The sequence below is a fragment of the Etheostoma cragini genome, chromosome 8 (genome assembly GCF_013103735.1).
Source record: "Etheostoma cragini isolate CJK2018 chromosome 8, CSU_Ecrag_1.0, whole genome shotgun sequence".
Classification (NCBI taxonomy): Eukaryota; Metazoa; Chordata; class Actinopteri; order Perciformes; family Percidae; genus Etheostoma; species Etheostoma cragini.
The window spans coordinates 1,960,040-1,983,950 of record NC_048414.1 but is presented as its reverse complement, the minus strand read 5'-3'; the positions used below and the strand labels follow the sequence as shown (position 1 = coordinate 1,983,950).

General features: G+C 43.1%; 1 protein-coding gene across 5 annotated transcripts in view; it reads left to right on the top strand.

Moving 5' to 3' along the window:
• ptprz1a (protein tyrosine phosphatase receptor type Z1a) overlaps window positions 1-23,911 on the top strand; it is a 105,285-nt gene that overhangs the window by 54,244 nt on the left and 27,130 nt on the right. For 2 of the 5 annotated variants that reach the window (XM_034880217.1, XM_034880216.1), the window contains exons 8-13: window positions 2,732-2,882; window positions 6,865-7,049; window positions 8,291-8,417; window positions 12,775-12,815; window positions 13,619-15,983; window positions 21,739-21,877. In XM_034880217.1, coding sequence (XP_034736108.1) covers window positions 2,732-2,882; window positions 6,865-7,049; window positions 8,291-8,417; window positions 12,775-12,815; window positions 13,619-15,983; window positions 21,739-21,877 — 3,008 coding nt within the window. The remainder of the gene's footprint in view (window positions 1-2,731; window positions 2,883-6,864; window positions 7,050-8,290; window positions 8,418-12,774; window positions 12,816-13,618; window positions 15,984-21,738; window positions 21,878-23,911) is intronic. The other 3 variants (XM_034880218.1, XM_034880219.1, XM_034880220.1) reach the window with 3 other exon arrangements.

The following is a 23,911-nucleotide window of genomic DNA, read 5'->3' as shown; positions in this document are numbered from 1 at the left end:
CACACACACACACACACACACACACACACACACACACACACACACACACACACACACACACACACACACACCTGTCAAATCTCCTGCTGCAGACCTTCCAGGGTGACGTGCCAGTCTACCTCCTGCCAGACTTTAATGCTTTAGAGTCAAGACTTTAACAACCGCAAAAGGCCTTAATTGTCTCTGAGCTTGGCTGTGCTGCAGTGTTGACTCTGTGTGAGTCAGACGCGGTAAGTGTTGTGTAACCGAAGCAGGTACAGAGGTGCCGGGTTAAAGGTCCATTGTTTGGGAATTTCTGCCATCTAGCGTTGAGATCATATATCGCAATCAACTCTCTCGCACCACGCAGTTCAACGTCTATATTACAGCGGCGGTAGCCTTCACGCTTCAAAAAGCCAAGATGTCATCCACGTCTTCATCCAGCTTTACCTCCGGCGTTTGTTTCATTTTTATTGATTTCGAAATTTTATCTAAAGTTGTTGTTAGTAATTCAAATTGTCTTGTTGATGTTAGCCGTGTTTCCGTCTTCAAACTCGCCCGGGCCGGGAAGCGGCGATTACCCATTAGTGAGTTTTATCATGTGACAGCGAAAACGCTTATTTCAAGATGGCGAATGAACGTGGAGCGTCCACTCCAGTTCATGCAAGTGCAGATGTGAAATTTCAAGCCAATAGGACGGCTTGGAATCGATGTTGGTGGTAAATATTCATGACAAGGACAAGTTTGTGAATGGGTAACACCGATTTTGATCATAAACAACTGAAAACGTTACACACTGGACCTTTAAAGGACCAATCCAGCATGAGTCATGGCTCCTTTACACCCATTCACATCTTTTGAGAGAACTGCATTTGTGTGATTAACACATTATTTTAATTGGAGGTAACAGAATGGATTAACAGACTAGTATGAGTTGAAATAGTATCCACACATGAAAGGGTTCGTAGTACATGATATTGTAGGGCCTATGACATTAGGGCGACCGCTGACTGGTCGCGTGACAAACGGTCACATGACGCTTTCTTTTACTGTGAAGTTTTGTCCGAAAAAAAGGTGACTGTGAGCCGAGTACATGGCACCGCGATGTGTCGGTCGTTCCAGCGGCTGTTGCAAAAGTCTGTCCCGTGGCGACCGAAAAACCAATTAGTTAAGATAAGAAAACTAAATTGGGTTTGCGTTAAATCAACGGCCCCATTGATGAGGACTCCCGGGACACAAACGCCCGTTTCCTGGGTAAAAAAATCTTGTGTTTTCCCCTTTAACTTCTCATAGGACACAACCTCCGCTGCCATGCTTGACCACTGTAAACCACATGTGTCATACTTGAGGCCCACGGGCCAAATCCGGCCTATCGCAACGTTTGAGGCCCGCAAATCAGAGTAGGTTGACAGTAAATGTGGCTGTGCCGATCCAAAAAGACAGCAAACTGTTTTCAAACTGCCAATAAACGACACTCTGCTCAGAATTGAACAGATTTAGAAATCCCCACACGACCGTATTCAGGTCTGTGAAAACAGTTGTGTCGACGGTGTGGTAGCCAACTAATCAGAAAGCATTGTTTTGCTTGATTTGTTCAATTCTATCAGGGCTAAGGAACTGTCTTGCTGACTTTTTTCAGCGCTTCATGTCAGCCAAACTCTAAGTGAAAAGGATGAGACATGCTGTCAAAACTATTTAACTTTTTTGATAAAAATAAAAGCATGTTAATGAACGATACATGTCTGGCCCTGGATGTAGTTCTCATTTTCCACTGTGGCCCCCCTGTTGGACACCCCATGCAGGAAAGAGGACAGACTTTGACTCTCTAATCCGAGTGACTGCACCAGCATCACCGCGCTGTTGCTTAGCAGCAGGACACTAAGGGGTGGGAATCATCCTGATGATGACTTATGCCACAATACCATATTATAGCTTTTTTTTTTTTTTTTTTTTATTGTATTTATTTTTGATCTTTTGAAGGAATTCCACAATACAGGTTAAATATGTCAAACAATACATTTCCCTTCAGTTTTTCTTTTTTTTTTTTTAAAATGACCCCCACCCACCCTTCCCATACCACTCTTGGCAGTTAGTGCGTTCACACCACCACCAAAAAAAAATAATAATAATAATAATAATAAATAAATAAATCCAAAAAAAAAGCAAATTAAATTGAATGATATCAATGTGCATTCTCTCAGCTGTGCATCAAAAATACATTAAACATACTTACAAAACAAGTACAAGTAAAATAAAAATAAAAAAGGTGTCTCATACTTCAGGCAGTACTTTTAAGACTCTCAAAATAAAGGGTTGCCATTTTAAGTAAAGTTTCTGGACCAAACCATTCAATGTGAATTTTACTTTTTCTAGTTTATGAAAAAATAAAACATCACTTAACCACGCGGCCACCGCTGGTGGGGTGATATTATTGCTACTTTAAACAACCATCTGCGATATATTGCAATTTATAACCTTTTTTTTTACAACTTCAAATTTTTCCCCATTTCCAATGACGTCCCCAAAAGGAAACCTTGTTAAATCTGTTTCATCTAAAAAGAAACACTTCTCTGTTTGTTCATATCACTTCAATTTTATTGCAGCAAAATGGGACAAGTTGACCAACACACATAATAAAAGGTCGATACTCCTCCGTGTATCGATGCAGTATTGCCATTGAAAGTATCGCGATACTATGCTGTATTGATTTTTCCCCCACCCTTAGTGACACTGTTGTGTTCGGGCTTTGCAGCTGGAGATGTTCTGCGAGGTGATGACGATGCAGCAGGCCGGATACGTGATGCTGATGGACTACCTGCAGAACAACTACAGGGAGCAGCAGCAGCAGTTCATGGGCCAGGTGTTCTCCTCCTACACCGGGACCGAGGAGGTCCTCACACCCGGTGAGTGACCAAAGTCTAACTCACTTCCTGTTATAATATCTTTGATATTCTCATTTTGTCAGGGACAGAACTGAGTGCGTGTACCTGGGGTACACTGTTGTAAAAGTGGAGGAAAAATCTGCTGCCAGGGGCCAGATAAAAGCTAAAAGTAAAAATATCATTGATATTTTCCTTCTGTCAGGGACAGAACTGAGTGTCATAATTTCCCCAAGCGGGGAACAGTGGATGTGTTAAATTTCTTATGCTGCACTGTAACTTTTTATTCTAGTGTTTTATGTGTCTATTTTGTTTTTAACTGTCTATTCATGTGTCTTATATGCTTATAATTTTTACCGGTTTATACTTGATGTTCATCTGTTTAACTGATTTTGTGTAAAGCACTTTGAATTGCCCTGTTGCTGAAATGTGCTCTACACATAAAGCTGCCTTGCCTTGCCTGTTTGGCCTGTCGCCGCCGTCTGCAGGAGCCGGGTTCATGGAGGGAAATATGAGTGGTTTAGTCCCAGTTGCACGATTCAAGATTCAAGATTTCGTTATTGTACGTCATTACGTGCAAAGTTCACAGCTTAAAAGATTACAGCACAGAAACGATTGAAAACACAGTGGAAAAGCCGAGTTATTAGTTATATGAATTAAAATGAGAAATGCTTAGATGTTTATGTGGGTGTGCAGAGCATGTCGAGTGATACATATGATGCTCTCTACATAAGGTCTCTGGTGGATGAGAGACATGTGGATCACAAATGACGGGACAAAAAAAAGGACAGAGGGACAAGAATAGAACTCCAGTGGCCCAAATAAAATCTCAGTAACAGCGGGAGGACGTGATCTCGGTTCACCATTGATTTTCCCGCTGCAGCACGCTGGTTGTTTTCAATAATTACTAATGAGGTGGTATTGATCTCAGTTTTTTTTGGAAGGGCTTGTTCTGACATTAGAGACCAGGAGATCGTTCTATAGTTCATTAGTCTAATTTAACAGGGAGAATGGACTGTCCCACAATTAGCACATTAGCTTAACTTCACCAGCAGTCCCTGGCAGGCAACGCCACAAAGGAGTTATGTCATCAGTTGTTATGATTCGGGTACAGAGAATAAACTTTAAAGGCTACATAATAAGAAATTAAAAACACTTCCATTTACAACATTGTAATATAAAGAGTGATGTTGTCACTTTACAGCTCAGAACATTCACTGTCAAATGTTCCTTTAAAAAGTGCCGTAAAAAGCGGCTGATTTGGTTTGTCGTGTGACACAGCTACTCTTTCAGATTTTCACTGTATTTGTATAAAATGAGGAGAGATCTCTTTTGGCTTCGATGTTTTACAATGTATAGTATGTATAGTGAAGAAGCTTAAATACATTAGGTTCTTCGCGATTAAGAATGTGAGATTGGTCGGAGAATCGGAGCAGCGGGTCCGGTTTTATGTTCAGTTTATCGCACCGTTGTGAAGAAACGGGAGCTGAGCCAGAAGGCAAAGCTCTCGATCTACCGGTCAGTGTTCGGTCCTGCCCTCACTTAAGGTCATGAAGGCTGGGTCAGGACCCAAAGAACCAGATCCAGGGTCCTAGCGGCCGAAATGGGTTTCCTCAGGAGGGGGGGCTGGCGTCTCCCTTAGAGATCGGGTGAGAAGCTCAGTCCTCCGAGAGGAGGTTGCAGTAGAGCCGCTGCTACTTCACGTCGAAAGGAGCCAGTTGAGGTGGTTCAAATGTCTGGTGAGGATGCCTCCTGGGGGGGTCCCTAGGGAGGTGGTCCAGGCATGTCCAGCGGGGAGGAGGACTCGGGGAAGACCCAGGACTAGATGGAGGGACGTCAAGGTTAGAGGAGGCCTTGGGGAAGACCCAGGACTAGGTGGAGGGACGTCCAGCTGGGAGGGGGTCTCGGGGAAGACCCAGGACTAGGAGGAGGGACGTCCAGCTGGGAGGGGGTCTCGGGGAAGACCCAGGACCTGCACAATTGGTCTATTTACATTGTAGCATGCTATCTAAGCAGTTGCACATTTAGTTTTCCCATCCTGTTTATATTCAAATATTTGTTCTTATATTTTATTCCTAATATTATTATTATTTCATATGTATTTCATGTATATTGTATCCTAGTATTTAATTTATATTTATATCATGTGTGGTGCGACAGATTTTGCTACTGTAATTCTATAATTTCCCCTGTTTTGGGATCAATATCTATCTATCTATCCATCTCTCTCTCTCTCTCTCTCTCTCCCTCTCTCTCTATGAGGTTTATAACCTTGGCTTACTCCACCCTCTGCTGGTTGAAGGTGGAAAGCCACTCGCAGTCTTTCTTTGTAGGACTAAAAGAGAACACAGGCCTGAGGTTAGTGAGACCAGGTTCAGGCTCCGCTCAGAGCCATTAGAGGAGGAAACGTGTTTGGTTTTGATAGATGAAGGCTCCTCCCGTCTGTTCTCATCCACCTTCAGTCGCCTTTTTAATCCCAGTTAATCCAGACCTCCGTCATCTGCTCCTCTAATCGCAACTCTGACCCAGAGTATTACTGTCAGGGTGCAGGAGGCTCTCAACAACACAGGAAGGAACTACTTTAGGAGCCCCCACCAACCCAATCTGACTTCTACCTGATATTTAGGGTTATATACGTACATATTATAGCAATTCATAAGGAACCAATGTGAAAGACGCTATTGACAGTCATCGATCATCCATCTACTTTCTACTTAAAGGCACTGCACACTCGTTGGAAATGTTGTATGTGCTTGTTTAAAGCTTGTTTCCTCATAGTGTGTGACTATACTGTATGTTTGACTAAGAAAAACACTAATTGGAACCAGATTTATTTATTCAGACTTGATAGGTCTTTGAGGAGAAACCCTTGAGTCAAATAAAAAAGAGAATAAGGATGACAAAACAGAGAAAAGAAGCAACACCATCATAATAAAAATAGAAAGACAATCAAACTTTCTAAATTGAAAATAATGATTTGATAAATCTAAATCTGAGGCCATTGTTCTCAGCAGGAAACTGATGGAGTGCTTTCTTCAGGTAGGGAGTGAGTCCTTACCCCAAATGAAGTGGTTTAAATACCTCGGGGTCTTGTTTGCGAGTGAGGGGACCACGGAGCGTGGGATTGGTCGGAGAATAGGAGCAGCGGGGGGGTATTAAATTCCGTTTATCGCACCGTTGTGACAAAAAGAGAGCTGAGCCAGAAGGTAAAGCTCCCAATCTACCGGTCGGTGTTGGTTCCTACCCTCACCTATGGTTATGAAGGCTGGGTCAGGACCCAAAGAACCAGATCCAGGGTCCAAGCGGAGGAAATGGGTTTCCTCAATAGGGGGAGCTGGCGTCTCCCTTAGAGATCGGGTGAGAAGCTCAGTCCTCCGAGAGGAGCTCGGAGTAGAGCCGCTGCTACTTCACGTCGAAAGGAGCCAGTTGAGGTGCTTTGGGCATCTGGTAAGGATGCCTCCCGGGGGGGTCCATAGGGAGGTGGTCCTACGGACCAGCTGGGAGGAGACCTTGGGGAAGACCCAGGACTAGTTGGAGAGATTATATCTCCACCTAGCCTGGGAACGTCCCGGGATCCCCCAGTCGGAGCTGGTTGATGTGGCTCGGGAAAGGGAAGTTTGGGGTCCGCTACCGGAGCTGCTGCCCCCGAGACACGATACCGGATAAGCGTCTGAAGATGGATGTATGGGTGGATTTGATAAATAAGTATAATAAGGACGCAAAAGAGAGTACAGTTATGTAAAGCAATCACAAGTAGATGCTTGCAGGTCAAAAATCTGATTTCTAAACTGTCCAAAAGGTACAAGTGAGTAGATTTTAAGGAAGTGTTGTCATTGGTCCCAGGAGTCCAGATCCAGATCCATGTCCTCCGGCTAAGAGAGGTTCTCGTCTGTAGCACACTTGTCTTTAGGTTAAGCTTCTGTAACTATCAGCAGGTACTCATGGCGCATGAGAAATTTAGAAGGACCCTATTTTGAAGTTGTCCCGGTGTGTGTGCTCCTGTCAGTGTGCAGTTCGGAGCCGGAGAACATCCAGGCGGTGCCCCACAACCGGAGCAGCCTGCTGGTGACGTGGGAGCGGCCGCGGGCGGTGTACGACGCCAGCATCGAGAAATACTCCGTCACCTACCGAGTGGCCAACACAGAAGACACCGCCCCGTCTAGATACCTGACCGACGGAGACCAGGACGTGGTGAGAGGGAGAGGCCACGCGTCGTTCATAATATCAAGAACTGTTTCCTTAAAGTAGTCTGGGGTGCCTTTTCTATCCAAAGCAATCAGTCTCACCGCCTAAATGCATGTCAAAGGGATCAGCTAAACATTGGAAACACAACTTTACACTGTTGGAACACACACACATGCACACACACACACACGCACACGCACACACAAATAATTTTAATTTTGAGGTTTTCATAACCGCTTCATATGGCTTGAATAAGTTTACACATCAATGCTAAAGTTGATTTAAAAAGAGGAATAAAAAAACATATTTTGGAAATTGATCTTAATGCCTTAAATCAAAATAAATTAGGAAAATCCAACCTTTTAGGACACCAAATTTTTCTTTTGTGAATGAATAATGTATTGAAAATAAATAAACATTCTTCCTTAAAATAGAGTATAATAATATATTAATAACCCCCCCCCCCCCAATCATCACACACCCTTCACCATACCTAGAGATTGGCATGGATTTATTTTAATTATCTTAACAGCTGGTTTGATTTGCATTGAGAGATGATCTTATAGAAAGTTCCCCATGCCAATCTCTAGGTATGGTGAAGGGTGTGTGATGGTGGGGGGGGGGGGGGGGGGGGGGGGGGGGGGAGGTGTATACTTATGCCCCTTGTATTTTAAGATATTGGGACATATGATCTCAATGCTAGATGGAAGAAATTCCCACACATTGGACCTTTTAAATACTCGATCCCTGCTCTCCTAGTTGAAAATCCTGTGTTTGGCGCTCCTATACTTCGTCACCTTACTTCCTGCTTTTATATATATAATTACAGCCACTAGAGGGCGCCACTGCTATTAACGTAAATACAGATTTGTTATTGCTGCTTGAAAAAACGACCTATAGAAGGGGGGGGGGGGGGGGGAATCTCAATATTTTCCCAATTTCACCTGTATTTTCTCCTCTTAACCCTTGTATTGTCTTCAGGTCAAATTGACCCATTTTCAGATTTTTACAAGAAGAAAAATGGTAAAAACAGACAATATTTCCTACCTGAAAATCAACGGCCTTACCTTATTTTCTGCGATAAACGGTGTGTTTTTAAAACCTCGTATAAGACACAGATCAATTTGACCCGAGGGATACGAGATTGTCCCCAAAGTGAAGACAACACAAGGGTTAAAACAATAAAGAATACCCTTATCATCTTTATGGTTGTTCAAAGCTGGTGTCATTCCTCCTCTGTCCACCAGGGCGCGATACTCGACGACCTGTTGGCCAACACCAGCTACGTGGTCCAGGTGGTGGCGGTCTGCACCAACGGTCTCTACGGACGCGTAAGCGACCTGCTGACGGTCGCCATGCCCGTCGACGACCCCGGTAAGAGCGACCGAGACTGAGACTGAGAGTAGCGTTCAGCAGACGGACTCTACGCATATTTCTCAATACGGGGCAATTTTTTCTGTTCTTTTTTTAAGGAAACATTAAAAGATGGAAAACTGCTTCTCTGGCTTCTTAGAACAGAGCAGAGAAGACTTCATCAAATCAAAGAGTAGAGAAAGACTTGAGCTAAAGGAGCCGATTCGCGTCAAAATAAAATAAAAATATGAAACCTATGTAATGACCAACAATAAGTCAAAAGTGTGATTGACTAAGAGAAAATTATGACTTTATAAATAAGAACTTGTGAGATGAGTCATATTTACGACTTTCTAAGTAAAAATGATGACAACTTGATTTACTACATAATGATTTAATATCTCAAAATCATAGAATTTATAGAAAGCATGATAAGTCTTACAGAACTTAGTCAAAAGTTGGTGTGACTTGTACTTAACTTTTAATATCTAAAGGTTTAAATCTTGTAATTTCAGTCCAAAATAGGAGTTTCAATCTCAAAATTGGGACTTAAAATGTTGAATACTTTACAAAGTATTTGGGTTTTAACCCTGATTTTTGAATTTGTAATTACATAGACTTCCCTTCACTCATTTCCAGAGATGGGCTTCCATATTAAACAGCAGTAATACCCGATAACAAAAGATCTTCATTTAACACCCAGACATCCAAATGCTAACTGAAGGCATTGGAAAACGGCCAAACAGAGGGAAAAGTACAATATCTAAAATTATGAGGGGACAAATTTACTGGAGAAACTAAAGGACAGACTTCTGAAATGGGTTAGTGTCAGTCGAGCTGTAAAAACCCCTTCTTCTTCTTCTTCTTCTTCTTCATCTTCTTCTCCTTTTCTGGTCATATGTTTCATCACCAGTCACATTTATTAATTTTATTTTAAAACCATTTCCACCCTCTCACTCATCCTTCCTATGAACCCTGGATGAAACCACTGATATTTATTTATTTATTGTTCTTCTTCCTCTTTATCTACGTCTTTCCCCTCCCTGCCAGTCACTCTGGGTTGTGCCATATATTCTGTGTTTTGTGAGGATTTAATCGCACACACACACACACACACACACACACACACACACACACACAGACACGCACTCGTCTTTTTCTGTGTTCAGCTGTTTCATACGTGCCTCTGTGTACTCTTCATTTGTGCTTTTTCTATGTAGTATTTCTATATTTCTGAGATAGTAGAACATGTTGGTTTGGGGTCATTTCTACAGTCGGCCATCTTTGTTGTGTTGTTTTCATTGTGTGGCGTGCGTTCCTTTTTCCTCTCACAGCGAGAGTTATGTGTCGCAGCCGCATTTTGTGTAACATGGATTACAATGATAACCATACTAACTGTATTTCAACTGAACCTTATATTAAATAAACTAATATGTCTGGTGACAAAAGAGAAAATACCCTGCATCCTGTTTCAGTGTCAGCATGCGTGAATGGGTGATACGTAGCAACATGTAGCTTGAATGAATCATTTGTGACAACATTAGCCATGTAGCATGTTGGCTAGCCAAACATCGCGACCCCATCTTGGCTGCACTTTAAAAAGGGTGCAAACTGTTGCCATGCACGCCGCGAAACAGAGGCGAGGACAAGCTAGCACGATGGCAGCTAACAATGGCGTTCGCTGTCATAAACGTACGTTAGCTTAGCGCTACAACCGCTCGGCTCGCTCAACATTAGCGCTAGCTAGGTCTTTCGCTGTAGTAATTAGCAATTAAAACCGGTTCATGATTGATTTATACATAAATGTTATAGCAACGTTATAGCATTTGCAGAAAAGAACAACTGGTAAAATAAATCTTTTAAAAAAGAGTAAAAAAAAGAGATAAAAATGTGAACAAATGTCCAAAAAATAAAATCTCTACAAATTTGTTAAAACCGCTTGGCTCGCTAACTAGGTCTTTAGCTGTAATAATTAGCAATTAAACAGATTCTTGATTGATTAATACTTGATTAAATAGAAAGAATACTTAACGTTTGATTGTTTCAGCTTCAGACATCTGCAGATTTTGGCTTGTTTTTTTAATTTTTAGGATACCTCTGAGGACAAAAGACGCACCGGCGAGTCCACGTTTAACTCCAAACTAAAAAAGCAAATCACAAAATGTAATTTTAGACATTTATTTACTATTTATTTTATATATTACGCTACATTCGTGAACCCAAGACTTTTGGGAACTCATTTCAAACACCATCAAAAAATTTCACAAGAGATTTGAGATTTTTTTTTAGCGCCAAATTAATTTTAAATATTAATAATTTAACACATTGCCCTGGAACTAATTTGGGCGTCACTCTCCAGAAAGCTGAGTTTGTTTTGAATATTTTGACATTAAAAGCATGGGGATCAGTTATCTGCAAGTACCCTAAATATGTGAATTCAAGAAGATATCTAAACATGCCCCTCAGACCTCAGAGGGTTAACATCAGGATATCATTGTGTCATTTTTATTTCCAACTCATTTCAAAACATTAAATTAAAAAATATAATTCATTTTTTAAATAAAGTTAAGGAAAGCATGCAAAAAACATGCCTTTCTCGAAGCTGTGACATGTTTTTATTTGATCACTGGCTAAAAACGGATTATAAATTAACTCTCTGTTGCGTAACTATGAATTAATGAACTAACCAGATGAACACTTAACCAGTTTTATTTCTTCTTATCATTGATTTTATATTTTAAATGTACTACAACGACAGCTTCCCGCTGAATAAATAGAGTTTTTGGATATTTGCGTCGTTCTGCGCCAAACCCAGTCATCTCCCTCTTCTCCCATCTCATTAAACTTGTAAAACCTCACCTCATGCTTCACACACCAGTCTGATCTGGTCTCCATGATGTGTGACTTAGCCTCTGACAGGTAAGACACCACCACCCCCGTCCCCCGTCCCCGTCCCCGTCCCCGTCCCCCACCTGTCCCCTGACATCCCCGCTGTGTGCTGTGCGTCTGAGCTCGCTGACGATGAAACAGAAACGTGATTAATTACAAATGCTTTTTTTCCCTCAAGGTTTTCTGGACAGACAGAGACGGACGGAGAGAGACAGAGACAGACCGAGACATAGAGACACAAAGAGACAGAACGAGACACAAAAAGGGCACAAAGAGACTATGACAGAACGAGACAAAGAGACAGAACGAGACATAAGAAGACAGAAAGAGACAAAGAGACAGAACAAGACAAAGGGACAGAACGAGACATAGGAAGACAGAAAGAAACCATGACAGAACAAGACAAAGAGACAGAACAAGACAGAACAAGACAAAGAGACAGAACAAGACACAAAAAGACAGAAATAGAGAGAAAGAGACAATTACAGAACAAGACAAAGATACAGAATGAGACAAAAAGATAGGAAGAGAGAGAGAGACAATGACAGAATGAGACAAAGAGACAGAACAAGACAAAGAGACAGAACAAGACACAAAAAGACAGAAAGAAACAATGACAGAATGAGACAAAGAGACAGAGAGAGACAGGAAGAGAAAAACAGACTGACACAGGGAGAGAAGAAGATACAGATTGAGACAAAGAGACAAAGACAGACAGGACGAGCTAAAGAGACAGGGACCGACAGACCGAGACAGAACAAGACAGAAAGAGACAAAGAGAGAGGCAGAGACAGCAAGAGAAACAGAAACGGAGAGAGACAGGAAGGGAAACCGTGACAAATGCAGACAAAAAAGACAGAGACATGAAGAGACAGAGAGACAGGAAGAGACACAAAGAGGCAGACAGAGACAGGTGGACAGTAGTACGTCACACTGCTCAGTCAAAGGTTTTCTGTGTTTTGCTTTTTTCTGTTTGCTTTTTGTCCACGCATGCACGTCCAAATGTGTCCATGTTGCATGAAAGTGTCTGTCCCCATTTCTCATTGTGTTTATCATGCAGACAAACTACTGCTTGAAGTGGTGTGTGAGCACGTTTCCCTGTTTTTTCATTATGAAGATTATACGGAGTGTTTTTAGGTTTAGAGTCAACAAAAGTGAACCCAAAGTTTATCTTTTTATTTTTATTTATTTATTTGTTTTTTTTATAAAATCTGTCCAAAAATACCCGTTTCCCAGGATTTTTGCCTCTTCCTCTCCAGGATGTTCTCATGCCAGTTTTCACATTGTTTTTCCCTGTGTAACACGCCTCCTTCCTACATTTTCAACCTCAGGAAATCAACACCAACGTTAGTACACCTCAGAGAAATGCAAAGGTCGAAATAGGCGAGAGTTGAGCTGTGTGGATTTCATGAGTTTTTTTGAGATATTTATGTTCTTGTTTTTGAGTAACTTTGTGTAACTAATGCTGCAACATGTGTCTTTTTTCCAGAAAATACCCTGGATCCAAACTCAGATGAATTTGACGATGAGGTAAGGAAACTTTTTTATTTATTTTTGTATTCTTCTTCAAACACTGCATGTCGTTAGGGCTGCAACTATCGATTATTTTAATTGTCAATTATTAGCGGATTATGTTCGTGATTAATCAATAAGTTATTTGGTCTATAAATTGGAGAAAAGTGTCGACCGGTGTTTTCCAAAGCAAGATTTTTTTATTCCCCAAAATAACATGATTGATTCCACCCAACGCTCTTTGGCAAGTACAAATCTCTACTTTCATTAATTTTGGGGCGTCTTATTCAATTTGATATTTTTTTGGAAAAAAACATTGAAGTGTTTTTGAAATAGTATTGAGTAAAAGTTGACATATTCCAGTCTGTGATTATCATCAACATCCATTCCTTTAATTTTAGTCTCAATAATTCCTAATTTCTGCTTTTCTAACTCAACCATTAGGTATAATTTCCTATAAATGAGGTTTATTGACCCTAAATTCCAAAAATAACTGTAAAATTAAAGATAATAAGTTAGTGTCACGGAAATGTAAAAAAAGTGACAAACATTGAAAAAAAAAGCGTCAGAAATGTTGAAAAAGGGACAAAAACTTAAGAAAAAGTAAAAAACATTGATAAAAGGCGTCAGTGTTGATTTTCAATGTTGACGGGAAGACAACACGAGGGTTAACAAGCTGCCATCAGAGAATCCTTTAATAAAACAATCATTCAAACCGATTAATCGTTATCCAAAAATGGTTGGCGATTAATTTAGTAGTTGACATCTAATTGTTTCATCAATGTATCATTGCTTAGTTCATCCCTCTTTCTCACCAACAGGCCAACTATGAACCCAATCCGGCTTGGAATGAACCGGTCCAAACCGAGGATTATGACCGGGCCTGGATTCCCACGAGCTCTCCGAGAACCACGACTTCGACCAAGACCGGCTTGCCTCTTTTACCTTTACCTGGCATCAGAACGACCACAGCAGAGTCAGTTCGGAGGAAAACCACCACTGATTCACTTCCCCCAGTCAGATCCACCCAGCATGGTCAAGTCCTGAGCCATTCTGAAGAGACAGCGCTCCGCAGTACCTCCACGCGCCCACCAGAGGTCGCCCTACAACCAGAAACAAAAGGAGACACTCATTTCGGTGGCACTGCTCCCTTTTACTCCACAACAACAACTTCTAAGGAAGCCTTCGTTTCCACTACTCCTTTCTACCCCATTGCAAAGACACATGGCCTTCCTGGAGTCACATGTCCCAAAGACTCCTCTGAAATAACAAAAGGCGAAGTTAGTGCCACTGCTCCTACACTCACCAGTGCAAAGACAAAAGGTGGTAAAAGTATTTCTTCACATGGCACTGTTACCACGACGCTGAAGTCTCGTAGCAGCACAACAACATCGTCGTCCTTCGTCTACGCCGAGACCGGCCGAGGCTTGGCGGGTCCAGTAAACGAAGACACCACCACCGATGGAGACGTGTCTGCTGGACCACGAGGTCTTCCAGAGATCCAAACTTCGACCACCCCCCAACCTTCCTTCTCTGGCAAAGTAGTTCCACGTAGGCCCACAAGTCCCAGCATTCCTCATTTTCCGTCTACCACGACTTCTGTCCGGCTGAGTGGCGTTCTTTTGCAGACCACACAGCCAATGTCCACTGGTGAGCGCCCCTTTGTCCTCCCCTCCACCTCCACCTCCACCTCCTCCTCTTCCTCCTCCCCTCTGTGTGACACCGCGGACCCCTCCATCTGCCTGCATGACCCTCCCTCCTCGTCCCGGCCTGTGTTGTCTGCCTCCGCACTGGACTCCCAGCATGCCGTAACCGCTTCGCAGTCTAGCAAAGACCCGGCTTCTCCTTCAACCCCCACACTCCCCGCCTACACCCTGCCTCACGTCCCTCCACCCTCGCACCCCCTGTCTGGTTGGGACTCTGTCTTCCCCGGTGTCAGGTTCGATGATAATGATAGCGATGGTGACGGTGATGGTGATTTGTTGTCTGGGTCTTCGTCTTTGTCGGTCTCCTCAAGTGACACCTCAGTTTTTAGCGTTACCCCTCCTTTAAAAACGGTGCCGGATCCACCCGGCACCACCGCCACCGCTGCCGCCGAGCCGTCCGAATCCTCCTGGGATCCTTCACTCTCAACGGTCTCACTGTCTCTCACCCCCACCCTCCAGCCTTCAGTTGTCCTCTCTGACTTTACCCTTTCCAGCACAACGCCGGGCTTGTCCCGACCTTTCTCACTTGGGTTTGAGGACGCAAGGTACGCCACGGGGAACACAATAGAGTCGTTTCTCCCCGATGTCAGCGGTGATGGGTTTACTCTGGCTAGCGACGTGGACCCCATGTGCGGCTGTTCTCTGGAGCCGTCGGCCTCCTCGTCCTGGTTGCATGCCTCTCCTCACGTCCCCCTGCCGTCCTCAGCCTGGAACTCTGCTAGCTTAGAGCTTTACTCTAGTGTGGGCTTCCCTTTGGCCTCTGGTGTTGTAACAGATGATCTTCCACGCTCTCTGTCCGTGGCTGTGTCTGACGGTTTGTCCTTAGACCAGCCTCTCTTCCCCCATAGCGCTATCTCTCCCTCATCGTCCTCTTCACACTCCCTCCTTCTCCACATCACCCATAGTGACCTGCCCGTTTCTGTTGCAGCCACAGCGTCTGGCGCCGGGGACCCTTGGTTCTCAGCATCAGACAGGACCCCCGCCCTACAAACCTCTGCTCACCCTTCCTCACCCACAGCCTCCCCCTTCACCCCCACCCCAGAGGGACAGGCGTTAGACATTAGCAACAGTGCCTCCGGCTCGGCGTTGTTCCCAGATTCCCAGGAGGGCGTAGATCAGGAGTGGGACAGGGTTCAAACGTCGGCCTCTGGAGAGAGCGTTCTCACTTATTCAACCAACGTTACTAAAGCCGTTCCCCCGTCTCCGACCTCTGAATCCGGCCAGGCCCCCGACGATTTGGAGGAACGCGCCTCGGCGTTCTATTTTGAAAGCGAGAGCGGCAGTGCCATCCCCTCAGAGGTAGGAGGCACGGTGACGCCAGCCATTCCTGCTGTGACCTCGGCTTCACCCTGGTCGCTGGGCGGGGAGGAGGAGAGCGGCTCAGGGCAGGGTGACAGCCTGTACGACAACGAGACGTCCTCTGACTTCAGTATCTCCGAGCGCACAGAGAGAGAGTCGGAGACAGAGGAGCCAGTCGCAGGTAAAAAAAGCCGTAAAAACTGCATTTCACCTGCAAAATACCAAGGGATCAGGAAAAGTGCTTCTGGACATCAAAACAACATATCAACAATAAAACTACATTTTGTTTTTGAATGTGAATGCGAGAAAATTCATGCATGCAAGGTAAAACGTCACCCATTACAGTCACCGAACGGGACCCAATAATTTGTACCATCACTATCTTCATCATCATCTGAGACTCTTTCATTTTATCCCTCATTCATCCACTTTCCTATCCACTCATTCTGGACTCTGTCCCAGCATGCATTTGGCATTAGGTCTGGTCAGGATGGCAGTCTATCTCAGAGCTCAGTGCGACACCATAGCGCTGAATTAATCCATACGTTAAAAAAAGGCAACTCTTTATTGTTATTAAGACGTAAAAGTCAACTCAGAATTATCACTATTACAAAAAAGCTTAATGCTTTTATTGTCTTTGCTGTGCATCCATGACCACTGAAATCAATTTAGGTCTACATGTGGCCACTCATCCAGGATCATAAAAGATGTCCAAAATCCCTGAATTGCAATTTGAGAAACTCAGTTTACAACTCAGTGTCAAAGTGTTAAAGAGCCGTTCTCCCCAATTATATAACCCTAACCCTCTGTTACCTTCTTTTAACCAGGTAAAAAAACTAATTGAGATCAAAAATCTATTTTTCAAGAGTGTCCCGGCCAAGACCGGCAGCGGTACCATCACACAGAGTACGCTACAACCTCAAACAACAAGGAAAACAGCAACCACAGTCATGAATACATCAGACAAAACATCTGCAGCCAGATGTGTCTGCCTCCAAGTCCTTTAGCATTCTCTTCAACGTGACCAATGAGAGCAGCTTGTTATGTTTGAAGGGAGATGGAGCAACGCCTGTTTTACCAGTTCAGTTGTGACCTTCGACTGCCATGACAGATGTTGTCCACCAGAGTGCAGCAGAGCTCTTTGAAGCCGGTTCTGACTACACTGCACCGCTGGACAAGTCTGGCTATCACCAGACCAAGCCAAGCTCAATAGATTTGAGATTGAGCATCATTATGGGGAGTCTGCTCTGTATTTTTTCTGCACAAGAGGCGTGATCAACGAGCATGGTTCAAATGACTCTGCATGCAATTGGATAGTCCTTCAACCAATCAGACCAACGATCCGGGTGACGTTGAAGCCACAGGTGCAACAGCTGCCCTTTGGTGGCGTCCGGTGGTTGCTACGTTGAATGTAAACAAGAAGCTGCTCGATCGCTTCTCTGTCGTCATCGTGTTAAACCCGCCAATAGCGCGTCAGGTAGATGATTGGTTCCTGGAATATTGTGAACTGAGGCAGGAGAATTAAAAGTGGGCGGGGTTTACCCGGTTTACCGTTGTACAGTCTCAATATAGTCCTTATTAAAGGGATAAACCTCTCACTGACCGTTCTTCCCAGTTGCTGCTTTATCTCCTTTTTAAAGGTCCCATGGCATTAATTTTTTTTTTTACCTGATATGCGTTCCCCCAGCCTGCCTATGGCCCCCCAGTGGCTAGAAATGGTGATAGGTGTAAACCGAGCCCTGGGTATCCGGCTCTGCCTTTGAGAAAATAAAAAGCTCAGATGGGCCGATCTGGAATCATGCTCCTTATGAGGTCATAAGGGGAAAGGTTACCTCCCCTTTAACTGCTTTGCCCACCCAGAGAATATGGCCCACCCATGAGAGAGAGACATCATGGCTTTCAAACAAGCAAAGTGTTGGCGGGTCAAGGCCACACCCCCCTCCCCCCCCATGGGGCCTTTAACACCTTCATCCCTTAAATACCCGGAGGAGTTTTTAAAGTGGTTTTCCACATCAATGGTCCCCTTGTGCCTTCTCTAAACAGTATAGTTTGTTAAAAAAAATCATTAAAAAGATTGTCAGACTCTGAACAACATTTCCACCATAGGTTTAGTGGGCGCACTGGTCCTGGTGTGCAGGTTTTAAAAAACTAATCAGGGGGTTTTGCATGTTGCAATCTCATTAACAACAAGTCATGTAAAGTATGACGTACTCAACAGAACTTCAGACCTTTTTCTAGTGAATATATTTAATGCCAAGGGTGATTTTTTTGATTGGGAATGAACTTATTTCTAAATCCTTCTATCAGTTTGTAGACTGATTTCCTTCTTTCCAGGCAGCAATTATTTTTCAACTGCGGACAGAGAATCCATCACAGGCCACAAAAAGCTGCCTGTATTTACTTCAAGGACGCTCGTGGTGTTTCTTTTACATGTGAGAAACATCTACATTTCTGCTTTTATTTGTATTCTATTCATTTATGCTCGTATGTTGTGAGTTTCCAGCGGCGACAAACTCACGAATGGCCTGTGTTTACGACCATAAGGTTTATTTTTTAATGGTGTGTGTGTGTTACAACATGACGAAGCATGAGGTTTAACACATGGATGATAAAGCTTATGAGCCGTTGACTGTGTAATAAGAAGGGCTACACAAAATCTGAGGACGCAGAATTCCCCATAACTCATCCGCAGATTTTAAACACATTTATTATATTTTTAAATACAAATCAGAACGTTAACATGTCCCCACCCCAAGCAGAAAAACAGTCCACTACGTGCCGCATATTTTCATTCTGCATCACCTCTGAAAACTGTAAAAAATAAATAAATAAAAATAAATAACAACTGCATTTCCAGGGTCTAGTAATAATCCATCAGCAGCAAGTTTAAAATCTCCTCATCCGAACCAATGATCTAGATAGATAGATAGATAGATAGATAGATAGATAGATAGATAGATAGGCATCCAGTAAGACAACCATAACACCACCCCATATACACACATATATATATATACATAAGAATACTGTGTAATGATGATAGTGTAAAAGTGCACAGTGCAGTAGATCATGATAAAAAATTGACTATGACTATTACATATTAACATAATAACCTATAAACTGACTGACTGAATAAGAACATTATGTAACAAGGGATGAGTTATAAGCTGTAAAATGTAGAGGTTATGACCATAGTCCAGATTATGTATGAGGGCTAATACAGCCAATAAGAAAGTTGCACAGCGGACAAGTGATATGATGGGGGTGGGGGGGGGGCTGAGATCTACGTCCAGCTGTACGTTTAAGGCAAATTGGCTCTGAGACCAATGGCTGCCTGGAAGGTAGGATTTTTAGTGTTATTTTGGTGTGAAACAGGCAAAAAACCCTGATATGGTCCGTATTGTTTTTCCATATCCGTGCCCCTGACATGCTGACAGACAGATGTACAAAAACCTAACTCCATCTTCATGATTTAGTTTGACTTAATCATTTCATTGGGAGTCTTTTTCACCTGGAACTTATAGTGGGGAGTTTAATATTCTCATCCGATCTTCTTTGTGTCACTTTGTCTCTTCGGTCATGCAACAAAACAAATCACCTTTTCCATCTTCTGTCTGGGCTTCTTCTTTTCCCTTTGCCCATTATCATCTTTATCAGGGTGTCCAGGGTTTTAAGAAAGCCATAGAGAAATCAGTTGAATGAATGAAGGAATGAATGTGTTGTACTCTGAGGGTGCACAGAGAGAAAATCAGCCTCTTTATGAGCTAGTCAACAGGGCTGACCCGGCCTTTCACGGTGGATCTGAGTCAGTTTGTGCAGAAAAAGATAGTCAGACAAACAGCCTTCCAAGGTTAATCCACACTAGTGTTTTCCTTACTGGGAATCCAATGACAAAGGGAAGATTCAGAAGTATCGGCGCAGCAAAGGTCAGGTTCCGCCGTTCAAAGTTACAATTATGGCGACACAAAAAAAAGTGACGAAGTTTGAAGTTTAGTGAACGTGGTGGCACATTGTGTTCAACTGCTGGGCTGTTAACACTGTTCGTGTTGCGTTCGGAAGTAGATTTGGGATATTACAGAGTGCTAGTCCATGTCCTTCACGTTCCACTTCGGGATTGCTCCGGTGCCGCAGGAAGTAGTAGTTCCCTCCAGAGCAAGCAACAGGGCAACAGTGGCGAGTAAAAACTCCCGTTTAGGAAGAAACCTCGGACAGACCCAGACTCAGACCCAGACCCAGGTTGGGGTTAGAATGAAGAGTGGAAATAACAAAAATGAAATGCCGATAAACCAGAGCACGTTTTTCTTCCATCCCAGAATGCAGTGTGCACAAGCCAGACCCTCCTCCGCTCTGCATGGGGACGGTCTGGTAAAAGCGAGACTAAGTTCTGCAGTTCAAGGAGGCCAAGCTGCTCGGCAGGTAGAAATGAGCTCATTGGTTGACTAAAGGCCGCCGGACAGTCTGGCGAGGTCGCTGACTCGAGTCTGTTCGGTGTGTTCCGTGCCGTCGTCCGTCGGAGGGCCGGCGGGCTTCCTTTTGACCAACCTGAGGTGCTCGGTCGGAAGGCGGGCACGTCAGTCAGACTCACATGACCAATTTGATTGGTGGAGTGCGAGCCCGGCAATGGCGAACTATTTTAGTGAAAAATGAGATCGTATTCTGAACAAGTCGCCCTGACAATCTGGCTTTGACATTCTGGAGACACCAGACCCACGTGACACGTTCGTCCAATCAGCTGCCGTTGACAGTCGGCATCGTTGCCGTGTGTTCCTAGGAACCTTTAAATTGGCCAACTCGGAGAGGCGGTCAGCTCCACGGCCTTGTCTGCCAATGGTCAGCCATCGCGTTAGTGTGTCAGGGCCTTCAAACATCATCTTAGGTTGTCCTGTAGCTTAAAAGGACTTTGGGGCCTTCACTAAAAACTGGTAGATAGATAGATAGATATTTATTGATCCCAAAAAATGGGAAATTACAGTGTTACAGCAGCACATAGGAAAAAATATACATACATACATGTGTTGTACATGAAATAATAATAATAATAATAAAATGTAAGAATAAAATATAAGAATATAAGAACAAATATTTAAATATATACAAGATGGGAAAACTAAATCTGCAACTGCTTAAGTAATATGCTAAATGTTTGCTAAAATGTAAATGAACCAATCATGCCGGTTGCCCTTAGTGCAATGTTGTGGTGTCTCAGAGTCTCATCTAGCACCCAGGGATGTCGTGTTGAAGAGTTTTATCTTGTGTGGTAGGAAGGATTTTCTGTATTTTTCCTGCATTTAAACTGTCGGAGCCTCTTAGAGAAGGAGCTCCTCTGCTGGACCAATGGGGGGTGGAGAGGGTGGAGCTGCTCCTCTGTTGGACCAGTGTGGGGTGGAGAGGGTGGAGCTGCTCCTCTGTTGGACCAGTGTGGGGTGGAGAGGGTGGTCGGGGTTATCTGTGACAGATAACAGTTTGTTCAGTGACCTCCTCTCCACCACAGCTTCAAATGTGTCCTGTTTGCAGCCGATCACGGAGCCAGCCTTCCTGATCAGATTGTGTAGGGACATTTCTAAGAATAAATCCCATAAGAAGGGACAAGTGATGCATTACCAACCTGGCCCGATGCTTTGAATGGCCCATTGGATGTAGGATGTCGAAAACCATAGTCATGGGAGTAGTTCCTTGCTTTGTCTTGATGTTTTAGGGTTTTTTGGTCTATGCTGAGTTATGTGCAAATGTTTTCTTTAATCCACAAAGATGTACCCTGCTTTTGATGTAACTGGCAACTTACGGCTCCCACTGGTGTTGTAATGGGTTTTAAATGGGTTTTGCATGTCTCCTGCATTCCCTCCGAAATCTACTCCAATAAGTGTAATGGCTCTGTCTTCTTCTCTCACCGCTGCATTGGCTTTCACTTTCTCTCCTCTTCTGTTCTTCCTCCCCAGATGCCAGTAACAGCAGCCACGAGTCCAGAGTGGGTTCGATCCGGGAAGGGGAGAGGAAGGCGGTGGTTCCTCTGGCCGTCATCTCCACCCTCACCGTCCTCGGCCTGATCGTCCTCATCGGCATCTTCATCTACTGGAGGTCAGAAACGGCAAATAACGCCTTAATTGTTTTGACCATCAGAGGCCGGAAGAGGTCCACAGCTGGACTTCATTCTTGTCCTATGAAAGGGTTTTTCGCAGTTTTTCCATTTGCACATCCAGCAGGCACAGAGCAACATGCCTATTATGTCCTATTATTATTATTAGATTTCATACTACTTACTACTTCATACTAGTTCAAACTACTTCATTGTACTTTTTGATAATCCATTTTTACTGGCCCCTGTTCAAATTGTTTTGTTTTGGCAATGCTGTATCGATACAAAGAAGCCGAATATTGATCTATTATTAGATATGTGGTGGTCATTTTGTCTGCTAGAAGATCTTATTTTGCAGCATTACGTTAAAGTGAGATGAACTAAATAGAGAAAGGTATCTTTTTAGATGAAATGATATTGACAAAGTTTCCTTTTGGGGACATCATTTGAAATTGGGAATAAATATTAAAATGATCAAATTGCAAGAATATTGCAGAATTTTGCAATTTGTTTAAAATCGCAATTACATCGTATCGTGACATAAGTATCATGAGAATATCATATGGTGAGGCCTCTGGAGATTTACAACCCTTACCTGCCGTGCTGGATTTTCAAAATAAAATGTATTTGTATGTGATGTATATCTATTCTTACTTCTCACACACAGTTTATTTTCTGTGAGTTTGACTAAGTTAACGACAACATCAGAGTTGTGCAACGTTACATTAGACATCAAACGGCACTTTCTAATCAAATCATTTAACAAGCATTCACACCGACGTGGGCAAGGGAACATGGGCAGGAGCACGTTAACGTTATTCATGATACTTTTATTTTTTTAACCAAATATTGGTGTATTCACCTGCTGTGGACTTCTTCCCAATGGGGCGGTTTACTTGCCCCTGGCCACCCGGTGACCCTTCAGTCTGAGACACCGCATCACGGAACGTACCATCTCGTGCTTTTACAGGTAGATCTGGCGGAAAAGCAAACACATTAAAAATAAATCTCTCTTATACATATAACACTATTTGGTGTGTATATAACCAAGGTACAGTAAATGCAAGCCAGAACGTGCAGAGCTGCCTCTTTTCTTTACTACGTAACTTATGTGCCCACAGAGACGTTTTTGTGAGTCTTCGGAGTTCCCAGATTTTGGTTTCATCCTTATACCTTACAAGTTAATATCAAAAAGGGCACCTTGCACCTCATCTTAGATCACCAACAATGAATCAGGCACAACCTCTTTAACCCTCATGTTGTCCTCGGGTCAAATTGACCCGTTTTCCGATATCAATGTTCTTTCTAATTATCCAAAATAACATGATTGATTCCACACAACGCTCTTTGCCAAGTACACATCTCTACTTTCATTAATTTTGGGGTGTTTTAGTCAATTTATAAGTTTCCAAATAGTATTGAGTAAAAGTTGACATATTCCAGTCTGTGGTTGTCCATTAACATCCATTCCTTTAATTTTAGTCTCAGTAATTCCTAATTTCTGCTTTTCCAACACAAACATTAGGTAGACTTTTCTATAAATGAGGTTTATTGACCATAAATTCCCAAAATAACTGTAAAAGTAAAGGTAATAAGTTAGTGTTACGTAGTGTTGAAAACGTCAAAAAAAGTGACAAACATTGAAAATATGGAATAAAAATATAAGAAAAAGTTAAAAACATTGATAAAAAGCTTCATTAAAAGTGTTGATTTGTGTTGATCAAATCCTCACGTAAACAAACATCCGGTTTTTATCATTGATGTCTGTCTTTATAGGTGTGAATAATCTATCCAGCATTTTTTAAAGCACGCACACACACACACACACACACACACGCACACGTTAACTCCCCCTGCCCTTCAACCCCATCATATCTCATTTAATATGTGGAAGGGGGAGTGAAGTGGGGACTTTAGCCAGAAGACTCTCACATTGATCTGGAAAGCTGAATCTCCTCTTGAAAGTGTGTGTGTGTGTGTGTGTGTGTGTGTGTGTGTGTGTGTGTGTGTGTGTGTGTGTGTGTGTGTGTGTGTGT